This window comes from Calonectris borealis, chromosome 1 (genome assembly GCF_964195595.1).
Source record: "Calonectris borealis chromosome 1, bCalBor7.hap1.2, whole genome shotgun sequence".
NCBI classification, from domain to species: Eukaryota; Metazoa; Chordata; class Aves; order Procellariiformes; family Procellariidae; genus Calonectris; species Calonectris borealis.
Genome location: NC_134312.1, coordinates 174,974,487 through 174,992,172, shown reverse-complemented (window position 1 = coordinate 174,992,172; position 17,686 = coordinate 174,974,487). Strand labels below are relative to the sequence as shown.

The 17,686-nt window shown below is 41.0% G+C and overlaps 1 protein-coding gene across 8 annotated transcripts in view; it reads right to left on the bottom strand.

Moving 5' to 3' along the window:
• The window catches only part of KLF12 (KLF transcription factor 12), a 253,663-nt gene that overhangs the window by 87,645 nt on the left and 148,332 nt on the right, over nt 1-17,686 (bottom strand). For all 8 annotated transcript variants that reach the window (XM_075139016.1, XM_075139048.1, XM_075139005.1 and 5 more), the window contains exon 4: nt 2,669-3,212. In XM_075139016.1, coding sequence (XP_074995117.1) covers nt 2,669-3,212 — 544 coding nt within the window. The remainder of the gene's footprint in view (nt 1-2,668; nt 3,213-17,686) is intronic.

Below are 17,686 nucleotides of genomic sequence, written 5' to 3'. Positions count from 1 at the left end.
CTTTTGCAATAAAATTAAAAATGAAATGGTTCTAGTCAAACCTGGAAGGAAGAGGAAAATTCAGCATGAGGAAAATAAAACTGGGAATAACAAGAAAAAACCCCTTTCTCTATATTCTGTTTCTTGCATTTTTCCCCTAAGTACCTGTATCCAGAAAAAACGGAGAGGTCTGAACTTAAGTCTAATGTAATTTTCATTGATTTTAGCATTGAAAGTATCTCTCTTCAGGAAAGTGCCTAAGTCTCATTCAAGTGAAAAAGACTTGGATACAGACTAATGTAAAATATAATTTTAAGTGCTTCCCAACCACACCCCTGGAGCATCAACATGGTCTCTGATTTAGCCCCAAAGCAGCAACAACACACAGATTATGGGACAAATGCTGCCGATGCTAACTGTGGATCGACCTTGTTTCAGCATGCGTATTTTTTTGTTTCTGAAAATGATCAATGTCCATGTAAAAGTTGAAAGTAGTGACTCTAGATGATTCTGAAACTGCATGGCTCCTTCAGCTGGTAGAGGATTAGCAACCAATTCAATCTGACAGCAATGTCCTGCTGGCATCTGTGTACATTTATTTCTTGTTTTCAGCATGAAAGCTGACCATTGAAGGGAAGTTAATCTACGCACATATGAAATTTATTTAATCAGTTAATTTATGCAACATCATTGCATTTTATTATTTATATTGTTTTACATTAAAGAAAGAAAACCACAATCCAGTGAAAGCTGAGAGAAGATGACTATCTAGAGTGGACTGTTGCCCATTATTCTTCTATTGTATTCATTCAAATTAACCTGAACATTTATAGCAAAAGAATTAGTGATAGCAAAATGGATACAACTGATGAGAAAAAAAAAATAAAGAATGCTTAATCCCTTCTTTTTCTTTAGCTGTACATTAGGAAGTGCTGCAGGGCTGGTTAATGATCTCTGCCAATAATAGCACAAAGGCGATATTGTCAGGGCAGCTCAGGAGGCCTGGAGTTCGTGGGCTGAAATCCCTATGGCACATTAAATTCTGGAATTTTGTTGACGAAACTGGGGTAGCAAAGTTCCAGTTTTACAAGATCAGGAGGTGCTTCCTCTACAGGAGACTACTACCAGAGCCAACTAGCACCTCTGAAAAGAAAACAAACGGGAAAAATTCTGGATGAGCTCAAGGTCAGGTGTGGCTCAAAAGCTCCAAAATCAAAATACAGACTAAAACTTTCCTTATTCTTCTTTTCCCAGACATCATGGTGAAAAGTTCTGCTTTCATTCATCATTCTTGACATAACAGCACAAAGTCCTAAAATTACATCATTGTATGAAGTGCAATAAAATTTCTTAAACCGTCATTTTGAGGCTTAAAACAAAACCCAGATCAGCTGTGAGCTCGTTTCCCATGTCCAAGCCTGTTGAGAGGGCACAGTCCACACTCGGGTACTGAGGAAACGGGAGGAGAACCAAAGATTTATCGACAACAGGATGCTACTAAACATCAGAATGACCCATCACTGTAGTCCTGTAGAATAACACACAGTCACCAATATATCAAAAACAGACATGAGAGTTGAAGAAAAAAGGTCTTTTAGTTGTAGAGACCCGTTCATTATACAATTAGGTACACAAGAGATGTTATAAGATGTATTACTAAATGCCCTGTAGTCTCATAAGCCCTAAAGTAAGGTTATCTGTCAGTACCCTCGCTTTCTGCCTCAAGCAGTACCTCATTTCAGGGGAGAATTAGCCATATTTTATTCACTCACACGCAATGAACCTTGAAATGAATCTCTCTCATTCCTTTCCTCACGTTCCTATCTCTGCCACTAATGCCTTCTTTATAAAGCTATGCTTTTCAAAGTATTTGGGCACATCTGTTTTCTCTTTTCTTCCTCCACCTATCATGTCACCATCTCTAACAAGTTTTTGCTCCCTCAGTAACTCTTATGTTCTCATTTTTTCTTGCTCTCCTGCTCCCCTTTCTGTGTTCTTTGGACACCTCTCCAAGAGTGTATCTGTCCTTCTGGCATGTGCTTTCTTCCTCCCTTCACACCTCCATGTGCCTCTCGGGTCCTGTCTCTGCAAAACTCATTCCCAACATATACACTCCATGTGGCTTCCTTCCCTTCTGCTGTTTAATCTGGAAGAAGAAACCTAATTCAAAGTATTGCACTGCCACTCTTTGAGCTTAATAAAACCTACCTCTCTGCATCTGCTACCGCTCTTTGGTCCAAAAGCCTTTCCTTCTCACGTTCCTACAGCCCAACGACTGCTTTCTCTTTGTATGGAAACAATCTCTCTGACATTCTTTCTCTTGCCAAATCTGTATCACCTGGTGAGTTTTCCATGTTCATCTATGATGTCTTGTATATGTAATTATTCCGTTGTCCTTTTTCTTCAGCTTCTGGGAAGGATTTATTCCTCTCAGGACAAAACTTGCCACGAGTTGTCTGAGCATCTAACAGCATTACTGACCTCAATCATTTTAAAAATATTTATTTGTTTTAAAGAGCATCTGGGATAAGACTTTTAAAGGTTCCTCACGATAGTGTAAGTTACGTGTCTTTTCAGCAAATGACCCTGTAAGTTTGTAACCTAACAGTTTTAAAACTTTGTTACATTTTTCCTCATACAAGAGTGGGTTTAGAGATGCTACAGATGCACTAAACTGGTTCCACCTTACCTTTGACGTGGCTTCTCCCATCCTCTAACAGTGGTACTACTATAGTGTTGTTCATATTCCCAGGCGATCTCACAGCTGTATAGACAACAGGTACCGACTGTACCACCACGGGGATACGGTGCACGTGACTCATTTTGTTGGACTGCAAGTTCATGGGGCTTGAAGGTGGTACTGGATGGATAATGTGCAAAAACTGCTGGCCTCCAACACCAGACGCAGAGGCCACAAGAGGACCTGGAGTTAATACTGACGGTACAGACGCTGCTGAGGATACCGATGTTATTACCGTGGGTGATGAAGCTGGCCGACTAGAAGAAGAAGAAGTAGAAGTAGAAGAAGGGGAGGAGGCTGATGCTGTCATGGAAACCGGTGAAGATGAAGCTGCTGTAGGGGATGACCTGGCTTTGTTTATTGACAAGTCCACTGGTTCAGTTTGTGTTTGGAAATGGTCTGTGGATAATGAATCCTCCGCGGGGTCCGCCTTCATGTTGTTTAATAACAAGGGTACAGCTTCCATATCTGGGTAGTTGTGGACGTTTGGAGACTGTTGAGGAAGGACAAAAGGACATAGTTATATATGTGGCTAAAGATGACTTGCACACTCAATTGCTAACACACACATCACGCAACTTTGTCCTGAAAGCCACAGGATTTGTTCCTGTTTCTCAAATGACAAATCAAGCTAGAAAGCTCTGACATGTTCAGTTTGAACAGACCATTAAAAAATAGTTCTACTTCCATTTCTTAGAAGGTGGCAGAATTAACTGTACAAAATCACCCTGTTTCTTTGCACTACTCAAAGTCTTCAGTGGCAAAAATTTTAAGATCTCCAGAAGTAACCACTATTTATATTGACAGGACATTTCTTCCTAACATCTAACCTTAAGCTACAGCGTTACTCTCTTGTGTCATCTCCAATGGACATGAAGAAAAACTGGTCACCACCATTTTTCAAACAACTTTACATACAGTCTTCAAGCATGCAGAATGTCCCCCTACTTGTCTGCTTTTTTCTAGACTAGGCAGACCTTGCTGCTTCTTTCTGTCATAAGTCACCTTTAAAAGAACAAGCCTTAGCACTCGTCTGCTCTTTGCAGTGATCTTTGTAGTTTTGTCCACACCACTTTTCAGAAGGCGGCGCCTTACGCTAAACACAGTCCTTCAGTTCAATGTTTGACTTTTTGCATTCTGCATGGTTACTGATAATGAACTTACAGGTCAGTACAGAGCCCCACGTTTGTAGGGTTGTCCTGTTACAGGCAGCAATGGCTACAGCAATTAGTTATTCTGAATTAGCACATTAGATAGCCTTCCCCATTGTTATAATTTTTTTTTTTTTATTTTTCCATACTAATTAAGAACGATTTTCCTGACTTCGCAAAATCATTTTATGCTTTACACCGACTCTTTCGAAGTTGGCTGGTGTAAATTTATGCTAGACTGGTGCCATCTGCTCTTTTTATATTTTTGTTCCTTATTTCCATCATCAAAGAGGCTAATAGAATTTTTTAATAATGCTAGGCCAAAGACAGATCCCTGGAGAAGCTCATTTGATATATCTTTCCTTTTTGACAGTACATCATTAATAACTGCTCTTTAAAAATGTTTTTTCAAGTAATATTCAGTAGGCAGAGCAAGGAAGGAAATGCCCATCGGTAACCTGGTAGTAAGACAAAGCACAGCTCTCAGCTCCTCAGCTAAGTACCTCCATGGCACTGCACTGCAGCAGAGCTGCTCTACAGGCATACACATGCCGTTATGTGCTGTAGTATGGAAAACCAGCCTCAGTAAAAAACATTCGCCAACATTCGCTACTTCAAACCTCACTTGACCCAAAGCAATTATTCCATATACAGATCTAACAAGCAATCTTTTTATGGTACCTAAGCAGCTCTAAATGCATTCACTCGATCTCTAGATTATAGTATTTACCAAGTATCTAAAAATATTAAGTCAGAAATATTTAAGCCACAAATATTTTAGTTCGTCTACTCTAAATAAGCTAACAATCAAGCAAGCTGTGAATTCACTTTGGGATTTTTATAATCAACTATGTTAAATATTTCCATGGAGAACCCTCCTGGTTTTGAGTCAGAGCCAAAATGCATCACAGAATGGAGTTCTATTGCAAAAGGAAAATAGAAACACTAATATTAAAAATTGTAATAATAACAGCCTAAGTGGATATTAACCCTGGCATGCTGAAAGATGATATGTTCTAGTAGATCCCATCTATTCAGCTGATTTAGACTGGTTCTTGGATCTGACATTTTTCCCCATTTGAAAGCAAGAACATCTCTGGAACAGTGAGTCTCTTCCTCTATTCATACACAAATCAACTTAAAACAAAGGCACCCCAATTCATCCGGCCCCTGGACCCTGCTGTTCTGCTGTAATACAAATAACAAAAGAAAAAATCCCTTTATAAAGACAATGGGAAGTTCTCCTGCTAAAAAAGAACACAGAGTGAAGAACAGGTCACTTTTCAAAGTGCTTAACCAGCTATGAGTGACAAGGTTATGAAAACATCTTCCTCAAGAAGGCAAGACTGTAATTGCCCAGTGATGATTCCTGGTAACTTCCTCTGAAACACCTTATCCAGGCTATTGTCAGTAATGAGATTCTGCATTAGGCATACCATAGGTGCCACAATAAAGACAAAACCATAAACATACATGGCACAAGTAGTTCATTTGTCAAATCTTGACAAGTCTTGTATATGCAATGGGCAAACAGACCAGTTCTGCTGAACTAAACAGACTGGTGATAGAGTGAAGGCAAGGCAGAGAGGGACACCCTGCACAGGCTAGACCCAAATCTTCATAAGGCCAAAGGCAACACCTTCTATCTTAAATGTTTGAGAGAAGGGGGATAAATGGGATCAATTCACCTACAAGGGAGATGAGGGATCCCCTTGGGCACATGGCTGGGCAAGGGTCATCTAGAAGCAGTACGAATCGCAAGCTCCATCCACAGGGCAGATAAATGTGCCACGGAGGAAATCCCACACGTTGACGTACTTCCAGGCTTCCCCTGGGTGCCAGAGGCAGATTTCAGGTTGACCCAATGCCGCCTGCCTCAGCAGCACAACTTGTTACTCTGTGAGCTGAAGGATGGATTACCCTGCTGTTGCTGTCCGCCGTTGCTCTTCAGAGCACCCTGGAGTGCTCTGAGGGCACCAGGGACTTGATGTACCTAGCATATACACGTCAGACTGCTCCCAAGAGTCTTCTGACTTCTGGGAAACTTCTGAGACTGGACACAAGGGATCCACAAGGACCTCGAAAGCAGTCCATCACCAAACCGAGCGCAGTCTATCCCAAAGTCCCACCTGTCTTTGCAGCAAGCAGCATCAGGTCCCTTACAGGAGGAGTAAGAAAGAACCCCAAACCCTTATGTAGCTGATGCCACACAAAGTACTTGTTCCATGGATAGAGTTAATTGTCTTTGAGACAAACCACAGGTCATGACTTACAGATTTTTCTAGATTGTGCTAAGAACAGGCCTGTGTTTTACTATAGTAATTACACCTAGGCTTTTGGGAATAAAAAAAGGAAAAAAGTATCATGTAACTGCAGTCTATCATACAAATCACTTTCTCTTTTAATAGCTCTTCTGAATTTATTTTTGTACTGTACATTCCTTATATTGTATCTACCTTTCGGTAGGTACCTTCTTCTTGTCCAGAGCTGCTGGAGGGGCCATGCAGTCTCTATGTACTACAGTAATACAGCTGATATTATCATTCAGTCTTCAGTAGTGAAACTGAACTCAAAACCTTCACAATCCCTTCATGAATTTCTCCAAACAGGATGAAAACTGGTATGCCCTTCAATGACCTCCTTTTTCTGCCAAAACTCTAAGACCAAGAATGCCTTTTCTTTGGTAAATTCAGGCTGTGACTGATGTCAGTCAACATTACAAAAGACAGCAGGATCCTTATTAAAACAGGTTTGTACATCCCGTACTTAAGATAAAAATTATAAACAAGTGTTATATTTTGTTCTCCTGGTGGTGAACAGAGAGATCCACCCCAACAACTCACACTCCCTTACAGTGACCTATGAGTGGTATAGATGTTTCTCCATGATCTCAGATTTTATCTAAGTTGCCAAAGCTCCATTTAAACTGTATTTGGATCAAAACTTTGAACATTTCTGAAAATGGATGGTATATGCAAACCTTTCCAAATGATGATGACTATTCCAGAACTACGTGACGAAGAGTAGCCACGAAGCCAAAAGGGATGGCTGAATTCTCAGAGATTCTTAGCATTTCCCCAGAATGTTATTAACCAAGAATTAACTGTTCATTTCCCTAGATGATGAGTGTTCCCATTAGTTTTATTTAACAGAATATCCTGGTTTCGGCTGGGATGGAGTTGATTTTCTTCCTATTAACTGGTATAGTGCTGTGTTTCGGATGTAGTATGAGAATAATGTTGATAACACACTGATGTTTTAGTTGTTGCTAAGTAATGTTTATGCTCGTCAAGGACTTTCCATCTTCCCGTGCCCTGCCAGGTGTGCGGGGGGCTGGGAGGGAGCGTGGCCGGTACGGCTGGCCCAGCTGGCCAATGGGCTATTCCATACCATATGACATCACGCTCAGCATATAAGGCTGGGCGAAGAAGAAGGAGGGGGGGACTTTCGGAGTGATGGCATTTGCTTCCCAAGTAACTGCTATGCGTGATGGGGCCCTGCTTTCCTGGAGATGGCTGAACACCTGCCTGCCGATGGGAAGTAGTGAATGAATTCCTTGTTTTGCTTTGCTTGCGCGCGCGGCTTTTGCTTTTCCTATTAAACTGTCTTTATCTCAACCCACGAGTTTTCTCACTTTTACCCTTCTGATTCTCTCCCCCATCCCATTGTGGGGGGGAGTGAGCGAGCAGCTGTGTGGTGCTCAGTGGCCGGCTGGGGTTAAACCATGACACGGAACCACATTGTTTCTAATTGAGAGGATCACAACACTATGGATGGGATATTCAGAGGTATACCTTCAGCCGTTCTGTCAGCTCATAAAGTCAATTGGATGCAAAACAAATGGTTGCATGTTTTTTCTCCTGTCTCTCTATTCCTGCCTTTCCATCCTCATCTAGTAAACTGGGCTTCTCATGGTGGTGTGGGCTCAGCTGATTGCTAGTTTGGGCATCTGAAACAGGTTTTCCCCATCTGGCTCCCAAAAGTGTCTGTGTTGGTTTTGCAAACTTTGTTTTGGTTTTAGGGGTCTAAACTCTGTTGAGAGTTTGGCAGCTTCCAGAGCATTTGGTGGGTTAGAAAGGGTTCAGCCTGAGGTCCCTGTAAGCCAGGGGGCTGCCTTGGACACCAGCCCAGATCATGGGAATACAACATGAGGGGGTACAGCTCCATGCGGCTTCCCTCATCTCACTGCTCCTGCCCGTTGGTACAAAGGAGAGGGAAAGCTTCAGCCCTGCCTCTAGCTGGGACTCGGGGGCAAATCTCAGTAATGCCTCCCTCTGCAACACCACCGTCACATCCTTATGCTGTTCTCCATCCACTTAAATCCAGGCTGAAACAGAACTGGAAGGCAGGTTAGGACGGCTCACTGCTAGAAAAGGCTTTTTAATAAAGCTGCAGCTTCTACTAGTCAGTCCTCTTGGCTCATGCTTTTTGTGCCTGCCCTTTAAAGTTGTACACCAGCATTCTCTGCAGTGCTCTGTTTCATTAGCTTGCCGCCAGGAACATAACACGTGATTTCCCTATTCACAAAGCTTTTTTTGGCTGTGTAGAAAAGCATTCCTTACTGCCCGTTTCCCCAACCATTATGGAAAAACAACCAGCCAGCCACACAACCAGCCACAAGACCCTGAGTGAAGCATGGTGAAGTTATGGCTCTTATCTGCTGGATGGCCATCCTTTCCTGCACAGTTCTACTTCATCTTCTTTCCAGTGCCCTGAACTCCACCTCCTCTTAGCTTACTTTGCGGTAAATTTTGCAACAGCCCCTTTCCACTCTCTTATTCTACTCATGGCAATCTTCTCTGTGTACCAGCATTGCCTCCCACCCATGACCAAGCCATGAAGAGCTCAGTTTCCGCACAGCTGAGGTTAAAACCAGTGAAAAAGAAAAGATCATTTTGTTTTCAGCAACTCATCTTGATGCCTTGCAGTTCATCAACTTCACAGCGTACTAAGCTTCACTGAGTCTTTATGCCTTTGTGGAGTTTTATTGCTCCTGCACAACTGAGTTTACAAACCTCCAACAACCAGTTGTCAGCTTTTAAAGTGTTCTTCCTTTCTGGCAGCAATCTCCCAAGGTCAAACAATTTGTAAGAAAGCATACCAAAAAAGCTGTCCTTGATGACGGAAACCGAACAGACTAAATTTAGCATTTATAAAATAAGCTGGCTTTGAGGACAGGAAGTTAAAAAATAAATTGCTAAGCGTTTAACTCTTCAGTCAAATCACACAAAACCCCTTCTTGGTTGTCATCGTGCTGCCTCACTTCATTCTGCTCTGGCGAGAGATATTTCAGGCAGGACGATTTTGTTTTGTCAGAGTTACAGGAAAGTGAGATGAGAAAATCCTTCTGAAAAGCTACCCACAATTTTAACCATGTCATTGCCACTGCCATACTAAAACGCCGAGGCTCGGCAGTGCAGGCCCACAATCTTCTGGGCAGGCAGTGCAGAACTGCGCCCAGTTAGAGCAGCTTTCAGCTCCGATCATCATGCTTGGAGGGCGAAATCTAAATAACCAGGAATATTCTGCAGGTTACAGATTTTCTAACACTTCACAGTAAAAGAAACACATGCTAGGTTCAAAATGACAAAAAGCACTTGCTCTAGCAGAAGTAATTTTGCTTCTGCATAGCACACAGATGTGCTTACAACTCTAATGCCATTAGAGTTGTGCAGGTCGATTGAGTTTAGGATATGGTGTGTTCCATCTTTGGTATACAATTTGTTTTTTATAATTAAAATGGAATATTTTCCTAATCTGTCCTGTAGATAAGGGTAGAAAGCTCATCCCCTCGAAATTGCAATTCTGCAGGTGCTTGCCACGAAGCGTATCTGCCTGTATCGGTTTTGTCCTGTCACGCCCTGACTAGGCACTCGCAGAGTATGAAAGGCTGGCACAGGGTGAGCTTGGGTAAGTAGCAGCTTGGGCACTTCAAAGAGCCCTGTAAGTTATGGCCCAACTACCCAGCCCTTTACTCAGAGTCTTTTTTGCTAATCTAGGAGTGAACTATCTTTAAAATTACGGGAGAGATGTTTTTGAAAACACCTTCCCGTCATGAGAAATAACATTCACAATACTCACACACTTCTGCCCAAAAATCGCCACTTCAACCAAAGCGAACAAAATACTCTATACAATCTGCAAAAAAACGAACTAAACAACCTCTAGTTGAAACACTCTGCTATCCCCCTGAAAAGAAGAGACATCTGACTCTCTACTATGCTCACCTTGAGATGCAGCTATCGTTATTAATCTGAACATGAAGGATACCCCAGTACAGCAGAAACAGACGGCTATATAAAATCAGAAGGGCGAACACGTAGGTAGCTGAGAACTAAAACTGAGCAAAACACTTAAAAATTTGTTTCTGAATGCAAAAGCACCAAGCGAACAGGCATTTGTGCCTTTTTGCTCAAGGCTGCTGCTGCTGCAGGCTTTCCCAGGCTGACAGAACTGCTCAGCTCAGATTCGTTGGACAAATGCAGGAGGTCACACTGAAGAAGAAAGCAAAATGCAAGGCAGCTGGATCTTTCTCCTTTTTTTCTGAAAGCATAAATTAAAAAGTGGCTTACTATCAGTTTTCAAGAAACGGCTGCTTGGGGTCAAGGTTAAGTTTGTGTTCTAAGGAAGAGGAGAGATCCTCAAGAGACGGCACTCCCAAGTAAGGTTGAGTAAGACTCTCTTACAACAACTCCCATTGAAGATTTTCTAAAAGCACCAGTTGGCACCAAGAAACAGAGAGGTAGAATCCAGGAATTATTAAAATAAAAAGAGGTTCAACGAAAATGCATTTAAACAAATCAGAATCGATTCAACAGGAGAGACTGAGAGATACCCACTTTAAAGTACTTGTGATTCACTTAATGTATCATTATCTCTGCATAACACTTGGACTTTTGATTTCAAAGTGGATGTTTCCAACCCTCAAGGCCTAAAAATAAAATTTCTATTGTCTTCGTGAGTCTGAAGAGGCAAAAGAAACTCAGCACATGCTACGAGGTGCAGGTGGCCTTTGTTAGCAGAGTGTTGCCAGATGTGTAGAACCTACAGAAGATGGCCCAAAATAAAACAGAATTAACTAAGAGCTGGAGAGACCAAGTTCAAACCAACCATTCATACATAGACAAGCAAAACTCAAGCTCCAAGGCTCTAAAAATTATCTTTTAACTTTTCCTGAACAGTCACACTACGGTGTTATTACATACTACTTCAACAATAAAAAAGTACCATGTGCTGCAACCTTTACTAACACCTCAAACTAGGACTGGGGAAACGTGCTTCAAAATGAAAGGAGATCCTTATGCAAACAGCATTAGTTTTTAAACACGTTGAACAATGAACGCAAATACATCTAGTGTGAAATGACTTATTTTTAAATAATACATTTGCAAAGACAGAGTAAGCATTAAGGTTATTTGGCATTTAACTCTCCTGTCCCAAAACTGACACGTTTACCAAAGGGTTTCTCCCGTGACACAGAAGGAGGACAAGTGATTACAGACATCTACAGCCCAATAAACTAATCAGCCCCTGTACTATCTGCTACATTAAATGCAAAAATGATACATTTCTTGAACATTAGGCCAAATTCTCAGTACCTCAAATTCTACATGGGCCTGTTGTGATTTTTTTGAAAAGCCACAAAACCTACCCCCTTGATCCCTAAGTCGTTAACACATTCAGAAAACTAGCTGTCCAGCATAGATGTATTATTTATATTTGAGCAGTGTTACTAGAATGCTCTATCAAAGGAAGAATTTGCTGAAAGAAACTAATTTATGCCCATCGCTATGACACAACTCTTCAAGAGAAACGAATCTTACAAAGGTGTGGAACAACAGTGCGGTAGAACATTGCTTGCAGTATTACTTGCTTAAGCATATAAAGAATACTGATAATATATTTGTATTCCTTGTACTAACCCATTCTAGATTTGAGAATAATTTCTGAACAAATGGCAGATCCCTAAATAATTTTTAAAGGGGAGGTAAAACACCATGAAAAAATATCTTATTGCCCCCAATTCAGAATTATTCTTGGGATTTAAAAAAATGTTAGTTTATAAAATCCCAGACAACAAGAATTTCACATATTCACTTAGCAGCTCTCCTCATAAGTTTTTCCCTCATGTTTTTGGGGTAGTTCTTCCCCTTTTTTATTTCATAGAATCATAGAATCATTTAGGTTGGAAAAGACCTTTAAGATCATCAAGTCCAACCGTTAACCTAGCACTGCCAAGTCCACCACCAAACCATGTCCCTAAGCACCACATCTACACGTCTTTTAAATACCTGCAGGGATGGTGACTCAACCACTTCCCTGGGCAGCCTGTTCCACTGCTTGACAACCCTTTCGGTGAAGAAATTTTTCCTAGTATCCAATCTAAACCTCCCCTGGTGCAACTTGAGGCCATTTCCTCTCATTCTATCACTTGTTACCTGGGAAAAGAGACCGACACCCACCTCACTACAACCTCCTTTCAGGTGGTTGTAAAGAATGGTAAGATCTCCCCTTAGTTGTTTTTTTTCTCTAGTGCAATTTTAAATCAGTCTTTCCATTTAGTTTATCCAAAAACTATGCATCGAAGAGTACTATGAGTTAAATGAGATTACTTGAGTTAATAAATATGAGTCCTTGATGTTTACATTAGAAAATAATAAGAAAAATTGTACTACACATACATTAGGATTTCAAAATTAATTTGGTTTTGTCAATCTAGACTAGTTACTTAGGCTAAGATGGAATACATCAGGAACTTTCCCCAAGTACCTACCAAGCAGGTTTGCTGATAGAGAGGTCCATCAAACTAGCAAAGCTTAGTGAAAGTATTTTTTTTTTAAAAGTACTCAGCAGCATTTACATTTCTTGTTGAAAATATTCAAATTATATTCTAAGATTTATTTTTATCTAACATGGAAGCATTAAATGTTTCCACACAAACCAACTTGCACTGAAAAGCAATGAAAGCCTGAAGAATAATTTGCAGCCAACAGTCTGCTGAAGATCCACAAGTTAGAATTTTGATGCAAAGTTTTGGTAAATATTTTCTTACTCTGCACATCATCACAGAATATTCATAAATGTATTAGCAAAAAAGGACTATGACAAATAATGCATGAAACTATTATTTGTATCTTTTAACCACCTGCAAGCTGTTGCCCAGCTCAAAACTGAGCCATGTCCCTGCCAGTCTTGAAGCTCAGCACTCCCAAACTGATCTTGCACTTCAAAGTCATTCCTCCTTGGGCAAGCAGTGCCAGATACCGCAAGAGGACTCTATGCACCTGGTAAATACAGCTGGCATGAAAAAGGCATAATTCTTTTCAATTATTCCTCATTAGTCAGTCTTCCTTGCATGTCCTCTAAGGTATGAAGATACCCATGAAGTACTTCAACAATTCTACAGCTATCTGATAAATACATCAGGAGTGGTGGTGGCGGTGGAAGTGCCATGCTTGAACCTCACATCTAATATGCTATTCATACATGGCAACTGGATTTCTCTCTGTCTCTCTCTCCTTGTCTTTGTTCACCTTAATTTTCTCCAGAAGGATTCATTTTCCTAAATGAACCTCCTTCTTCTGTTTACTGTCCTTCAAGCTGAAGCTTAAGTTCATTTTGTTCTTCTGATCTCTCAATTGAGATTGCATCTCAGTTTCAACACACTTTTCTTTACTAAAGTGGTTCTACCCCAGGCTTGTTAAACTGGACACAACAAGCTCACCTCTAACCCCCTGAAGTCCTCCTCCTGCTTCCCACTGCCACCTTTCCTCTGGGACCGGGCAGCACCGAGGAGGGCATCAGCTGACCTTGAAGAAGGAAAAAGAGCCAAATTTGGGAGAAGAGTTTGGCTGGAAAAAAGAGGCAGACAAAATGCAGAGATTGGGTCTGGCGCTGTCTGAGAGAGGAAAGTGATAGCGAGTCCTGGCTGGGAAGGCTGGGAGACCATGAGCAAACAGAGCGGGGCTCCATGCGAGGTGAGTCCGTGAATTAAGGAAAGCAGGCATTTTAAATCCTAAGCAAGCCATTAGGTCACCTAATGTCACCTCAGATGCAACTGAGAGGACTATGAGATGAAGATGAGGGTGGGAAGGAAATGGTGCCCATATCCCTGAGTGGTGGGATTGGCTGGGAAGGCCGTGGGGCTCGGCTGGATGGGAGGAAGAGTGTCCCATCCCGGAGGCGAGGAGACGGGTCAAGCTTGGAGTGACCAGACAAAAGGGTTTGTGCCAAGTAAAGCAAAACGCCCTGCCAGGGCCTGGCACGGGCCCCGAAGCCGCTGAGGTTCACCATTCCTCAGCAGACATCCCTGAAACCCGCTGGTGAAACATCCCGTCCCTCCGCAACACCCATCCACGAAAAATGAAGACAAGAAGCGCGTATTGCAGTAATTGCCCACGACAGGGTCTGATCAAAGTTAGCGCAGACAGTCCTCTTCCTAACACCGCCCAAAGGCAGACTGCTTCATCTTTCAGGCTTACTAGTGTTCTTTGCACACAGCTTTTGCGAAGGGAGCATTGGGATGGCTATTTTTGACTTTTTCCCCCGAAAATGAATGTGCTCTTATATAAACTATGAATATGTATATTTGGAAAATTAGTTTTTAATGCCTCTGGAATGGATTTTGATCCAACCCATTGACCTAGTATGTCACAGTACTTACTGTTACAGAAGAAAAGACCAAGAATAAAAACCTAACCCTCTCTGTGCACCTTTTCTGAGTCTTTATATATATATTATAAAAATTACAGTTAAAGGCTAAATAAGATAGGATATGGATTATGAGATAAACAACCTATGGACACCATACATGGACCAGCAGACAAATACACGGGTACAGACCATTTAACACAACACTCTGGAGCTGACTATGAAGATTTCCTTGTTTCAGTTCTTATCCTAAGGCAATAATAACCAGTTACTGATAATTGCAAACTGATTAGTCTTCAGAAATCTCCTTTAGATGGGGATTATAGACTACTTCCACTTTATAGAAGGGAAAATGTAGGGGAGAATCTCAAGAGTTTTTCCAGTACTACAATATCAAAGTTTAGAGTTACAACATTAGAGATAAACGCAATAAAAAATTAAATGCATTCTAACCATGAAGCCCTATTTATATTATTTTATTCTTTCTGATTTTTAAGTGTACCGAATATAAATAGTATAGAACAAAATCTATCATTATTCACAATAATTTTCATGCTCTAAAGTAAAGCCTACAGTATCTATAACAACTCTCATTATTTGAAACTATCACATCTGAAATCTAAGACAATTGTACACACTCATATTCTTATTTCTTTATACCTTTAATCTTAATACATATCTCAGCAACCGAACTAAAACAAACTCAAACTGATTATTTTTGTAACAGCTAGCAGTATCAAACTGATTTTTATTACACAGCAGCAGAAACTGGGTATTTACTTGTTTTTCTCAGAACAGAGCAATACAAAACCAATACGATCACTGTATTACCAGTTATGGATGACATCTCTCTAAGTTTGTTCCAGAGGACTAATTGTTTTTAAACAGAGGAAACATCAATTTTCAAAGAAGGTGTTCATAACAGCAGCTTAGTAACTTTTCATTTCCTAAGCTTATATCAACTTTTGGAATATATGACAGTCCCTAAAATCAAATTCTGTTAGAGACAAAATTGTTGGTTTTTGACAACAAGTAATACATATAAAATACCAGATTAGACACCTGAAGCTAAACTGTAGGTAAAACAATTCTCCTGAGTCCCCTTAAGAGATACATATTCTAATTTAATGTAAACTGCTTATATGCTCCCCATGGTGACAGGGGCAACACGGCACAAACTATCTCTCCTGCTTGTCCAGAGAAGTCGAAGAAATGGAAAAGGAGAAAAGAACCTTTTTATTTTGGTCCACGAATTATTTTTCAACAGAATGAAAAGTTTTATTTTATTTACAAGCTCTTTAGAAGTTTCTGTTTAAAAAAAAAAAGGGGGGAGGTGGAGGTAAATGTTAAAATGAACCATCATTAATGATACACATTGACCCAGTTAATATTTAGGCAGTCAAAGAACACACATCAGTTATTTTCTGATTTTTTTGTTATTTCTTTACTGATTATAACAAGCTAGTGAATTTGAAATCAATTCCCAAAAGTTTTTGGTTGACTCTTCTTTCCCTGCCTCCTCCCCACTCCTTTCCTTTGTTATCAAAACAACATTTTGTACAAAGTTTACCCTTGGCTCTTTCACCAAGCCAAATGATTTGCGCTCAATTCGGATGCCCAGGCATATGAGACCTCCTGGCGTACAGAAGACAGCACAGAGCTGGGGGACAGGCTTTGGTACCCTCATGGGGAGGTGCTGGCAGCGGCTGGGGTACACCAGCCCATGTCGGAGGGCATAAGGTGACGATGCTGGCAGCCGTGCAATTTGCTATCTACGCAAACCCCAGCAAAAGACGCACACAAGCACCTCATGCAGGCATGAGAGGCATAAAAAAAAAGTTCATGCTTTGCTTTGTGCTGGTAAAAAAGTTCTGTAATGCTTTATTTCGTTTTTAATACAGAAATAAACACAGTGCCCGCTGCGTGATGTTGTGTAACATTACAACAGCGATGTTAGGGTAAGCACTGACACACATACCCATGTTAGATGCAACAGGACACAACACCTGGTACTGGCTATGGAGCTGATGTTTTGCCACATCATTGAAACCATTCCCCATATTTGAACCAAAATTATTGTTATGGTCCAAGAAAGAGGGTCCTCAACTTCCTCTCCATCGACTGACAATTTATTATTGCATTTTACATGCATACACAGACACATGGATTCGCCCTACTCAACAGCCAAAGCTTACGTGAAGGATCCAAAGGTACTGAGCATTTCCAGAAGATTTACTGTTCAAGGAGCACCACTGTTTAAGATGTAAGAGCTGATCCCTGCACGTGTGCTGCTTTGCTGCTCTGACTCAGAAGGGAGACTCGAGTTACATGCCAAACCTACGTGCTAATTTACTTCAGGAGGGGTGCATGAGGCAACTTTAAAAGAAGTAGAAATTGAATCATTCTATTTTTCCACTAACCATTGTTACCATGCACAACCAAATGAAGATGAGCACACCAAGTATCTCTCTGAGTAGACATACTCAAGTTTCTGCTTCTCCTGAGACACAGACACCATTACTCTTGTTGACACGTGGGCCTTATGTTTAAGCTATTTTACAGCACTAATTAGTACTGGCAACTCTTAATATATTACAAACCAAAGAGGAGAATTCACAGTTTTAGGGGTTTTTCCCCCACAGAATCAAAAAGAGTATCTCTAGCTTTAATATATACATAATCGCGTGTTACAGCCATGAAAATCTAACACGAGAAAACTAAAAGCTGTAAAGTGCAGCTGTTTCATAAAGGGCTTGGCGTCTCACAAGTTTGCTTCAATAATTCAAGACTTTTGCACTCAAGCAATACAGAAGACAGTTTCTGACACAGAGCAACACCCAAGCAGTTAGGACCACAGTTCCTCTGTGGTGCGACCTGGGGCAGAATCACAGTCTAACTGTTCTGATTAGCTCAGGTACCCCCTTCTGAATGTCAGCACAGTCACCACTTCTGCTCTGTTTCACTTCTAATGTCCTTCACATTTGCAAATGAATGTATCACAGAATGGGTTGGAAGGAACCTTCAAAGATCATCTAGTCCAACCTCCCTGCCATGGGCAGGGACATCTTCCACTAGATAGGTTGCTCAAAACCCCGTCCAACCTGACCTTGAACACTTCCAGTGATGGGATATCCACAACTTCTCTGTTCCAGTGTCTCACCACTCT